The 12030-nt window shown below is 48.7% G+C and overlaps 2 protein-coding genes and 1 long non-coding RNA gene across 10 annotated transcripts in view; 2 read left to right on the top strand and 1 right to left on the bottom strand.

Annotated features, from left to right (window-relative positions):
- The window catches only part of LOC105464366 (meiotic double-stranded break formation protein 1), a 102845-nt gene extending 98146 nt beyond the window's left edge, over positions 1-4699 (top strand). For 3 of the 4 annotated variants that reach the window (XM_071080654.1, XM_071080652.1, XM_071080655.1), the window contains 4 exons: positions 689-795; positions 1722-1853; positions 2046-2158; positions 4560-4699. In XM_071080654.1, coding sequence (XP_070936755.1) covers positions 689-795; positions 1722-1853; positions 2046-2158; positions 4560-4605 — 398 coding nt within the window. In that variant the 3' untranslated portion in view covers positions 4606-4699. The remainder of the gene's footprint in view (positions 1-688; positions 796-1721; positions 1854-2045; positions 2159-4559) is intronic. The other variant, XM_071080653.1, reaches the window with a different exon arrangement.
- On the bottom strand, positions 24-5820 carry LOC105464367 (uncharacterized). 2 transcript variants are annotated; one of them, XR_976796.3, is made up of 4 exons: positions 5731-5820; positions 4764-4971; positions 4528-4647; positions 24-1958 (listed from the first exon to the last, which is right to left on the bottom strand). It is a non-coding gene; the product is annotated as an uncharacterized lncRNA (long non-coding RNA). The 2 variants fall into 2 exon arrangements; XR_011614175.1 differs by having other exon boundaries at positions 24-4647.
- An 84-nt stretch (positions 5821-5904) lies between these two features.
- Positions 5905-12030, top strand: part of LOC105464364 (coiled-coil domain containing 134) — a 31958-nt gene continuing 25832 nt past the window's right edge. For 3 of the 4 annotated variants that reach the window (XM_071080658.1, XM_011712198.3, XM_011712196.3), the window contains exon 1: positions 5905-6045. In XM_071080658.1, the coding sequence (XP_070936759.1) occupies positions 6029-6045 (17 nt within the window). In that variant the 5' untranslated portion in view covers positions 5905-6028. Of the gene's footprint in view, positions 6046-6265; positions 6355-12030 lie in introns of all 4 variants that reach the window. The other variant, XM_011712195.3, reaches the window with a different exon arrangement.

The following is a 12030-nucleotide window of genomic DNA, read 5'->3' on the forward strand; positions in this document are numbered from 1 at the left end:
TGACTCACACTTGTTTTGTTTAATTCTTTTTTTTTTTTTTTTTTTTTTTGAGACGGAGTCTCGCTCTGTAGCCCAGGCTGGAGTCCAGTGGCGCGATCTCGGCTCACTGCAAGCTCCGCCTCCTGTGTTCATGCCATTCTTTTGCCTCAGCCTCCTGATGAGCTGGGACTACAGGCACCCACCACCACGCTCGGCTAATTTTTGTTTTGTATGTTTAGTAGAGACGGGGTTTCACCGTGTTAGCCAGGATGGTGTCGATCTCCTGACCTAGTGTTCCGCCCGCCTCAGCCTCCCAAAGTGCTGGGATTACAGGCGTGAGCCACTGCGCCCGGCCTGTTTTGTTTAATTCTTTTAGCAGCACTGCAAGGGCAGTCATGCCCATTATACAGATGAGATCAATAATGTTCAGAGAGGTCAAATGATGTGCCCAACCAAGGTCACAATGCTCTTAAGTGGCAGAGCCCTTCTTACTACCTGCCTTCCACAATCATGGCGTATATAGTTTCACTGAGCCAGCCAACATAGGTGGATTAGAAGCACAGCAAAGAAAGAACCCTCCTTGGGTCAGCTTCTCCAGTGCCCTGTCTCTAACTGGGTAGCCCCTTTTTAAGCCAATAGTAGAAAGTCCTCTTGAGCAGTGTCCCAAGGCAAGGCCTTGGAAGCATTAACAACCCAGTGTTTGTTGAAGCTCTTCACGTGGCCTCCCAGCCTTGGAATCGGTTTTTGCTGTTTACACTGTTGGATGCTGGAGAGAATTCCTTCCTCAGACCTGAGATTTTGAGGCTCATGACCCTGGTAAGTGCCGAAAGGATATCTTGTGGTCTGAGGAGTGTCATGAGCTGGGTGGTGCTGAAGACGCCAGGGTCTCCTTACTTTAGGAAACCCTAATCCTCAAAGAAGGTGGAAGGGCTGGGCGGGCCTTCACCCTACAAGGGGCCTGCTGAAAGAATTCCTCTGAATGCCCATATCTCCTCACGCCAGGGGACCCCGACACCCTTTCCCCTACTTCTCTCATGACATGTTGATCAGGGCCTGTCTACCACATGCCAGGTCTGCTAGATACTAAGGACGTCAATGAACCAGATACTCTGCCTTTAGGGTCCCTCAGTCTAAAGAGGAGGATAGACAAGTAAACTAGTAATGTAAATATGACACTACAAGTGGTAGAGTAGAGGAGATGCTAACTGCGAGGCACACAGTAAGTGCCCCTTGAATAAATAACAAAGCAGCGAGCCTAAGAATGACAGCAAAGTGGATCAACAAGTACATCAGTGGTTGGTGTAGGAACAAAGAGGAAAGAGTAATAGCTTCTCAGCAGTGAAGGAAACATTTTAGCTGTGGCTTGAGAGATTAATAGGCAGAGAGGAGGAAAGGTGTTCCAGGTAGTAGAGTAAGAACAACAGGTACAAGAGCACATGGTGGTATGTCAGGGGAGCCACACGTAGTTGATTTTGGCCCTGAGTGTTCAGTGCAATGTTGGAGAGGAGGGAGCCAAGGCCAAAGGGGCCAGGAGGGCCAACTCTCTCAGGATCTCACAGTTTGCCTTACTTACCCCACTTCCCCATGACATAACCCCACCTCTGCCCACTAACTCTGAGCTCCTTGAAGGCAGGCAGGTTCTGTGGGCCTCAGGACAGTGTCCCCTAAAGTTGGGGCACAGCAGATGTCTATGATGGAGATGCCAAATCACTGGGTGTTTGGGGCTTCTCTTCCTTGGCCAGTTTATGCGGTACCGGAGTAGCAGTGTCCTCTCTCATGAAGAGGTGGGTGATGTTCTGCAAGGTGTGGCTTTGGCTGACCTGTCTACCCTCTCGAACACCACACTCCAGGCCCTGCATGGCTTCTTCCAGCAGGTGGGTGGGAAGGGGAGGCCATGCAGCCACTGTAAAGCTAGATCCTCAAGACCATCTTCTCTTGGAGGGTGGGAGCTCTGACCACAGCAGCCAAGGAATGGGAGGCTGGAAGTACAGAGGATGGAGGCAGTTAGGGCCTAAGTGGAGTGGGCACCGAGGAGGCCTGTCTTCCCTGCCTTCTTCTCCCTGCAGCTCCAGAGCATGGGACACCTGGCTGACCACAGCATGGCCCAGACCCTGCAGGCCTCTTTGGAGGGCCTTCCCCTTAGCACCTCCTCAGGCCAGCCACCCCTGCAGGACATGCTGTATCCTTTCTTGCATCTGGGAGCCTTGGCCTGGGCAAGCTTTCCCAGGCCGTAAGAAGCTGTGGCATCATGCTTCAGGACATAGGTGCACTATAGTCTTGTCTTCTAAAGTAAGCAGGGGTCAGTGAGGATAATTAACAGTGTTGACAACAGCAATGCCGTGTCCTGTTAATATTAAGTTCCTACAAAGACTAGGCACATTACAAGCATTATATATATATGTATGTATAAATACATATTTTTTTATTTTGATATTCTCTCACCCAGGCTGGAGTGCAGTGGCACAATCTTGGCTCACTGCAACCTCCGCCTCCTGGGTTCAAGCAATTCTCCTGCCTCAGCCTCTCGGGTAGCTGGGACTACAGGCGCCTGCCACCAGGCCCAGCTATTTTCTTTTTGTATTTTTAGTAGAGACAGGGTTTCACCATATTGGACAGGCTTGTCTCGAACTCCTGACCTTGTGATCCGCCTGCCTCAGCCTCCCAAAGTGCTGGGATTACAGGCGTGAGCCACCATGCCTGGCTACATGCATTATATTTAATCCTCACATCAGCTAGGAGTGTTAAGGTAGTTGTAGTACAGGTTGAGCATCCCTAATACAAAAATTAGAAATCCAAAGTGCTCTGAATCTGAAACTTTTTGAGTGCTGATGTGATGCTACAGGTGGAAAATTCCATACCTAACTTCATGTGATGAGTTGCAGTCAAAATGTAGTCAAAACTTTGTTTCATGAATAGGCCAAGTGCGGTGGCTCATGCCTGTAATCCCAGCACTTTAGGAAGCCTAGGCAGACAGATCACTGGAGGCCAGGAGTTTGAGACCAGCCTGGCCGACATGGTGAAATCTCATCTCTGAAAAATACCAAAATTAGCTGGGTGTGGTGGCATGTGCCTGTAGTCCTAGCTACTCGGGAGGCTGAGGCACAAGAATAGCTTGAGTCGGGGATGTGGAGGGCAGTGAGCCGAGATCACACCACTGTACTCCACCCTGGGCGACAAAACAAGACTCTGTCCCAGAAAAAAACCAAAAAATTTTGTTTCATGAATAAAATTATATTTTTAATATTCTTTTATTTATTATTTTTTTTAAGACAGCATCTTGCTTTGTCACCCAGGCTGGAGTGCAGTGGTGTGAACATAGCTCATTGTAGCCTTCACCTCCTGGGCCCAAGGGATCCTCCCGCCTTAACCCTCCAAGTAGCTGAGACTGCAAGTGAGCTACACCAGTCTCAGCTACTTGAAGGTAGCTCCAAGTAGCTCTCACGCCTGGCTAATTTTTGAAGTTTTTTGTAGATACAGGGTTTCACCATGTTGCCCAGGCTTGTCTCAAACTCCTGAGCTCAGGTGATCTGCTTGCTTTGGCCTCCCAAGTGCTGGGATTACAGGCATGAGCCACCGTGCCTGGCCCATGAACAAAATTATTTAAAACACTGCATAAAATTACCTTCAGGTGTCCAGACGTGTGGCTCACGCCTGCAATCCTAGCACTTTGGGAGGCCGAGGTCAGTGGATCACCTGAGGTCAGGAGTTACAGACCAGCCTGGCCAACATGGTGAAACCCCATCTCTACTAAAAAATACAAAAATTAGCTGGGCATGGTAGTGTGCACCTGTGATCTCAGCTACCCAGGAGGCTGAGGCAGGAGAATCACTGGAACCTGGGAGGCAGAGGCTGCAGTAAGCCAAGATCACACCACTGCACACCAGCCTGGGTGACACAGCAAGACTCCATCTCAAAAAAAAGAAAAGAAAGCTTGGGGGCTGGGCACAGTGGCTCACACCTGTAATCCCAGCACTTTGGGAGGCCAAGGTGGGTGGATCACTTGAGGTCAGGAGTTCTGCGACAAGCCTGGCCAACATGGTGAAACCCCATCTCTACTAAAAACACAAAAATTAGCTGGGCATGGTGGTGCACGCCTGTAATCCAAGCTGCTTGGGAGGCTGAGGCAGGAGAATCGCTTGAACCCGGGAGGCGGAGGTTGCAGTGAGCAGAGAGCTAAGATTGTGCCACTGCACACTCCAACCTGGGCAACAGAGTGAGACTATGTCTCCAAAAAAAAAAAAAACTTTTTGGGGGGCTGTGGCAGTGGTCAGAGGTCCTCTGGTGGGTGGTTGCACCCAGAGACACTGCAGTCCAGAGGTGTGTGTGAGGGTAGTTTGCTTCCTCCGCACCTCTCTGGCTGCCTCCCTGGCTCTCCTCCTTGCCCCTTCCTTGGAATAGTTCCCTGTTGAATAGCAACTACCTAGCCCAGGTGTTCAGGACCCAATTTTAGAATCCATCCCACTATTCTCAGGAGCACCTCTGTTCTTGCCTGACCATTCTTGCCTGTTTTGGGCTCTGGAAGTGTGATGCCCCCATGGTTGGCCCTACCTCTCTGTTTTCCTCTCATGTTTTGCTGCCAGCTGCCTGGGAGGGGTGGCTGTATCCCTGTCCCACATCAGAAACTGATCCTCAGGACTTGAAGGCCCAGAAATGGAGAGAGAATGAGACCTGGAGACAGAGAGCATAATTGTTGAGGAAATGGATGACAGTTGAAGCTATTCATATGGAGCCATATACTCCATTGTTGAAATAGAATAAGGAAATAAAATGATACACTCACATACCTGCGTGGGTTCTCCAAAAACACCGTACTGCCTTGTCTACCAGGAGCTGGTTTCTCAGCCAGTTGGACAGGGGATTGTTTCAGCAAGGAGACTGATGGCCTCCTCAGGGAGGGAGGGACGGGACAGGATTCGTTCTTGAAACAGCACTCAGGGAGTCAGCTGGGTGCCTCAGCTGTACTCAGAGAACACCAGTCAGGCCATCCTGGGGCTGGCAGGGCAAAGAAAGGCCTAGGGGTTGGGGCTGCTGCGTTCCAAGTGCTCCGAGAGGCAGTTGACCTGCTCCCTCGCCTCACATGGAGGTGGATAGAGGTAAACTTTCCAGGCAAGGAGGGTCAAATTCTCAACTTTCCTATCAGAACGAAACTGTCCCAGCCTCAGCCCTTCCCTGGCTAAAGTAGGTCCCCTCTGTCCCTTCCCATACAGCCATCATCGGAACTGGTGTTTATGCACCCTTGTGGGTAAATCTTGGGAATGCATGTCCAGCTCGGCCCCCGGCATGAGGTCTAAGCTCAACCCAGACCGGGCCTCTAGCTTCCTTTCCCCCCGGCAGGGGCCCCGGGCCCGGAGATGGCCACGCCACGCTGCCTCCTCGGGTCTGGCTGTCCTGATCCTGCGTAAAAGTGGGGCTGCACTCGGCCTAACGAACGGACGGGGAAGCCCCCGACGCACTTGGTTTATTAGTTGGAGCGGAGGGGCAAGCAAGGGATTCCCGAACCCTGCACTGCGTCTGTGTGAGGTCCTTAAAAAAGAAAAAACGTGCTAGTCACTGCCCACTAAAGTCACCTTGCGATCTAAAATCTAAAAACTCGGCCACAGACGACGACACAGTTTCGAGGAGGGCGTGCAAAAGGTCACCCGGCCGACAGGAGCTGGGGCCCCTGTTTGCTGATTCACACCTTAAATTGGGCACAGACCCCACCTGCAGATTTAACTTCCTTCAACCCAAGCTAAATCCAGGGCCACGTACCCGGTGCCCGCAGGAGGGGTAGGACGCGGCCGGGGCAGACAGCGCGCTGGAGGTACGCCAGAGTCGGGCGGGGCGGGGAGGAGCGGGGCGGGGCGGTGGGGCAGGGCCGGAAGTGAGGCCAGCGGAGCCCGGCGTCGCGGCTCGCGCTCATTGGCCGGGAGCAGCGCGGTGGGCGGGACGGCGCTCGGCGGTCTGCTCTTGGTTGCTAGCTGGGTGCTGCTGCTTTCAGTGCGTTTGCTGTTAGCCTCTTGGAACTTCGAGCCCAGCTGCTCGCACAGGACTCGGCCACCTGCCCTTCATGCACCGCCTGGCCAGGTAGGTGGCGGTAGGGGCGGGGGGCTGCAGGTTCCTGGGGAGGATAGTGAGAGAACCGAGGGCCCCGAACCGGCCGCAGGTGGTGGGGAGGGAGTTTCGTGGACCTGGACGCCTCTGTTCCTTGAAAGGGCTCGCTCCCTCCTCCGGGAGCCCCGAAGGCTCGGGGTCAACCACCCGGGCCCCCGACCCCGGTAGCCGACTCAAGGCCCGCCACTACCAGGTACCTTGCAGGAGTTCAGAGCCTCATGCTGAGCCAGGAGGAGCTCCGGGGGACGCACAGGGCAGGATCGGGATTGAGAGGCTGAAAAAGTGAGTGTAACAGTAGAGAAAGCAGGACCTGTCCCGCAGTCTGCTGTTCTGGGTTTTCTTTCCCACTTCCCTGCTTCAGTCATTGCCAGCTGTCTGGTATTCTCCTTGTCCCCTAAAGTTTTGCCCTAGCCTGGTTCTGGTTCCCTTGAGTTTGGAGCAGGAGGTGGAATGTGGAGGGTCCTGGGTGAACTTGAACTATTCCTTCTCTAGGTTTCACTTACTCGTCTGCTTGGGGGTAGGGGGTTCTCCGGATGACCTCTGCAGCCCCTCACTGTCTGTAACTGAGCATCTCTCCCCTGGGGCAGATCTCCTGGTAGTTCAGTAGCCAACTCTGATCTCAGGTAGCCTGTGCTCATTTAGGAAGAGTCAGAAGACAGAGCACTGGACTTAGAGCCAAACAGACTCTTGGTTCGGCCTGGCAATAGCTGTGTGACTTTGGGCAGTCACCTCATTTTTCTGTGCCTTGATTTCACATTGGTAACATTGGGGAGTTGTAATCTGAGTGTGAGAGCTCTCCTGACCACTTTATGTAATCTTGCACCTGACCGACACCCTCTCATCCTTCTGTGATTGTTTTACAAATGTATTGATTGTTTTTTATCCCTACTAGAGACCTAAGTACCAAGAGTGCAGAGATTTTTGCTTGTCTTATTTATTGCTGTATTCCTGCCTCTAGAACAGTGCCTAGAATGTGGTAGGTACTGTCAACCTAAATAACAGAGTGAGAGACTCTAAAAAAATGATGTTTACTTGGGAATAGACATTGTAGTGAGAATATGTGTGCCATAGTAACCTCTGTACGTATTTGGTAAGGTTTTGAAAGGAAAAATGAGGATTGCATAATTATTTTGAGATAGTTATCCTTGGCTACAAGGATGAATAGTAAGAGTGGTGCCAGTCTGAGGTTGGACAGGCAGTTGCAGGGCAGATGTCCTCACAGAAATATTTTTCTGTGTAAGTCTGCAATGGTCTCTGTGCAGGGTTGTGGTTTTTGCATTTTTTCTGATCTTGTTATCAGTCATTTGTGCATGAGAACCCTCTTTTCATGACCTTCCTTGGTTTTGTCAGAGTTGTTCTTGTTTTTTTCCCATTGGAGAATCATGCTTTAAATTTGTCAGAGTTTTTAACACAAACGACTCTGTTTTGATTCTAACAGCTTTCATATTTCCCCCTTTTGGTCAAGATCTTTCTCCAAAAGACTTATGATCGGTCATCCTGTAGTTAGGTCCCCCAGTGCTGGGATGGACCTATCTTGGGTTGTTGGTCTCTTGCCACGTTGAAGGGAATTATTGGTGACGAGGAGTCAGTATCAAAACCCTTGTAGTGGCTGGGAGCAAGTGATTCACGCCTGTAATCCCAGCACTTTGGGAGGCCAAGGAGGGAGTATCACTTGAGTCCAGAAGGTCGAGACCAGCCTGGGCAACATGGCAAAACCCTATCTCTACAAAAAATACAAAAATTATCCGGGCAGGGCCGGGCATGGTGGCTCATGCCTGTAATCCCAGCACTTTGGGAGGCCGAGGCGGGCAGATCATGAGGTCAGGAGATCGAGACCATCCTGGCCAACATGGTGAAACCCTGTCTCAACTAAAAATACAAAAAATTAGCCAGGCGTGGTGGCAGGCGCCTATAGTCCCAGCTACTCGGGAGGCTGAGGCAGGAGAATGGTGTGAGCCGGGAAGGTGGAGCTTGCAGTGAGCCAAGATCATGCCACTGCACTCCAGCCTGGGTGTCAGAGTGAGACTCCGTCTCAAAAAAATTAATTAATTAATTAAATTAAATTAAATACAAAAATTAGCTGGGCATAGTGACACATGCCTGTAATCCCAGCTACTAGGGAGGTTGAGGCAGGAGAATTGTTTGAACCGGGTAGGCGGAGGTTGTGGTGAGCTGAGATCACACCATTGCACTCCAGCCTAGGCAACAAGAGCAAAATTCCATCTCAAAAAAAAAAAAAAATTATCCAGGCATTGGTTGGGGAGTGTGTGGGGGAGAGTTGGGTAGAGAATCACTTAAGCCCGGGAGTCTGAGGTTATAGTGAGCTGTGATTATACCACTGCACTCCAACGTGGGTGACAGAGCAAGACCCTGTCTCAAAAAACCCCAAATACCTTTTAGCCACATTTGAGCAGCAAGGGAGGTTTGGAAGCAGTGGCTCTCAAGATAAGTCTACCTGGAGTTCATTATTAAGTTCAATTTTGGCTGTTCCATAGGCATTTGCTATCATTGCAAACTTCTGGGTCAGCATTATTCTGTTAGGAGTGGTACCTCACCAAAAATTTAAAAAGTAACAGGTATAAAGTTTAAAAAGAAAATAGGGCTGGGCATGATGGCTCACCCCTGTAATCCCGGCACTTTGGGAGGCCAAGGCAGGCAGATTGCTTGAACCCAGGAGTTCGAGACCAGCCTAGACAACATCACGAAACCCCGTCTCTACAAAAAATACAAAAATTAGCCAGATGTGGTGGTGTGCAACTGTAATCCCAGCTACTCGGGAGGCTGAGGCAGGAGAATCACTTGAACCTGGGAGGCAGAGGTTACAGTGAGCCAAGATGGTGCCACTGCACTCCAACCTGGGCTACAGAATGAGACTCTGTCTCCAAAAATAATATAAAATAAATAAATAGGAAAATAGGAAGTAATATTAATAGCAATATGATAATCTCAGTTTGCATTATAGTTTTAAGAGGCCCAGCATGGTGGCTCATGCCTGTAGTCCCTGCACTTAGGGAGGTCAAGGTGGGTGGATTGCTTGCACCCAGGAGTTCGAGACCAGCCTGGGCAACTTGGCAAAACCTCATCTCTACAAAAACAAGTACAAAAATTCTCCAGGCACAGTGGCATGAGCCTATAGTCCCAGGCTACTGGGGAGGCTGAGGCAGGAGGATTGCTTGAGCCTCAGAAGTCGAGGCTGCAGTGAGCCAAGGTGGCACCACTGCATTTCAGCCTGGACAACAGAGTGAGACCCTGTCTCAAAAAAAAAATAAAATAAATAAAAATAAAAATATAAAAAAATTCTGAGACATGAACCTAGGCTTAAAGACAACCAATTGAATAAGTCAGATGCCCGTTGGGAATTAGATGAGACCTGTTGTAACCATGAGGCCTGCTTTATTTTTTGTATTTGGGTCTCAGCTTCCCAGAGGAATGTATCCAGGTACAGTATGTAGTATTAGCAATAGCACCAACATTTGTGAATAGATAATATAGCTCAGTTTTTACCACCTACTATGCCATAACTGGGTTGAGTTAAAACAGAGAGTGAGCAACAGTTTTTTAGGGTTTTGTTGTTTGTTGTGATCAACAGTTCTGTTAGGGATGTTGCCAAAGTCATCCACGAAGTGGCTTAAAGGATCTCTTGAGTCAGATTCTGTCAAGTTACCAGCAGAAGCTACTGATTGTGAAATTTCAATTACACCATTATCCTGCCAAGTGAAAAAAAGGAGACATTAAAACGGATAAGAGTTGGCCGGGTGCGGTGGCTCACGCCTATAGTCCCAGCACTTTGGGAGACCAAGATGGGTGGATCACGAGGTCAGGAGATCGAGACCATCCTGGCTAACATGGTGAAACCACGTCTCTACTAAAAATACAAAAAAAATTAACCCGGGCGTGGTGGCGGGCACCTGTAGTCCTAGCTACTTGGGAGGCTGAGGCAGGACAATGGCGTGAACCCGGGAGGCGGAGCTTGCAGTGAGCCAAGATTGCGCCACTGCGCTGCAGCCTGGGCAACAGAGTGAGACTCCTTCTCAAAAACAAAACAAAACAAACAAAAAACAGGTAAGAGTCTCAAAATGATATGGAATCTTGTTCCAGTGTCTTCGGAAAAGCTATCTACGGTATGAAACCATCAACTTCTTATCCTGGTTTGCAGTTTGAATGTCTCTGGTTACGGCATTGAGAGGTTTGGTGAACTTTCTGTGTGACCCATACATTAGGCACAAGGTTTGTCCATTAAAGTTCATCTAGTTTCAACTTACAGGGCTTCAGGAACAGAGCAGTGCCCATTTTTAATAATTTCATGGAAGAAAGTTGGATTGGAGGAATCTAGAATTCAGGAGCTAATCCAGTATACAAGTAGGTAATGAGAACTCAAAAGCAATGCACAGGGCTACAGTCTAGTAACAGGTATACTATATCTTTTTTTAGAAACAAAATTTTCTCTTTACAGTGATCACATAGGAGTACCAGGTTTAAAAACCGTTTGAGGCTAGGAAGGAAAACCAAGGCAGACTTTAGATTTTACTGCACAGTCATAAGGTTCCTGGGCCTGCCAGGAAGTGACATATTTTACTCATTCACTGTAAGGCTGGGAATCTTTGAAGGCAGGCTTTCTATGCACATTTTCAAGTATGATATTCTAGTTAAAGCTGTGGTAATATAAGCAGTATTTATTGTATTCTGTTATAATAGAGAGCAGGCTGGGTGCAGTGGCTCACGCCTATAATCTCAGCACATTGGGAGGCCAAGCTGGGCAGATCGCTTGAGGCCAGGAGTTCGAGACCAGCCTAAGCTAACATGGTGAAACCCCATCTCTACTAAAAATACAAAAATTAGCCAGGCATAGTGGTGCTCGCCTGTGATCCCAGCTACTGGGAAGGCTGAGGCGCAAGAATCACTTGAACCCGGGAGGCGGAGGTTGCAAGTTCTGAGATCGTGCCACTGCACTCCAGCCTGGGCAACAGAGTGAGACTCTGTCTCAAAATAAAAAAAGAGAGAGAGCAAAGTCTTACTGGACTTTTGCAAATAACCACATTGCCGTAAGAATACTCATGAATAGGCCAGCATGGTGGCTCACGCCTATAATCCTACCACTGTGGGAGGCCATGGCAACCTGATCACTTGAACCCAGGAGTTCAAGATCAGCCTGGGAAACATGCCCCATCTCTACTAAAAAATACAAAAATTATCTGGGTGTAGTGGCACATGCCTGTACTCCCAGACCCTTGGGAGACTGAGGCAGGAGAACTGATTGAGCCTGGGAGGTCAAGGCTACAGTGAGCCATGATTATACCACTGCACTCCAGAGGGAGACCCTGTCTAAAAACAAAACAAAACAAAAAGAATACTTATGAATAGTTTTCAATTTTTAGATGGATTAAATTGGGAGAAAAAGTAAATGTTTCCACCTCTCTTTACAAAAGTGTTTCTTAAGGAATTGCTGTAAACTATGGATAGCTTAAGAGAAAAAGTTTCCTTAAATTTAGAAAACAAAACAAGTAAAGAACCAATAATGTTTCAAATATATGTCATAAAAACATTACCCTGGCAGGGTGGCTCATGCCTGTAATCTCAGCACTTTGGGAGGCCAAGGCAGGAGGATTGCTTGAGCTCAGGAGTTTGAGACCAGCCTAGGTAGTATAGCAAGATCCTACCTCTACGAAAAAATTTAAAAGATTATAATAGCTGGGCATGGTGACATGTGCTTGTAGTCTCAGCTACACAGGATGTTGAGGTAGGAGGCTTGCTTAAGCCCAAGAGGTTGAGGCTGCAGTGAGCCTGGATGACAGAGCGAGACCCTCTCTCAAAAAAAAAAAAAAAAAAAAAAAAGAAAAGAAAATTATCTTCATCAGTTTTTAATTGAGTTCTGTTTGATTTTGACTAGATTTCAGGAATTCATCAGTTTCTTCATTAGAGTTCTGAAAAATTTTTATTTAGTTCATTGATCTTAAAGTT

This window comes from Macaca nemestrina, chromosome 15 (assembly GCF_043159975.1).
Source record: "Macaca nemestrina isolate mMacNem1 chromosome 15, mMacNem.hap1, whole genome shotgun sequence".
Taxonomy (NCBI): domain Eukaryota; kingdom Metazoa; phylum Chordata; class Mammalia; order Primates; family Cercopithecidae; genus Macaca; species Macaca nemestrina.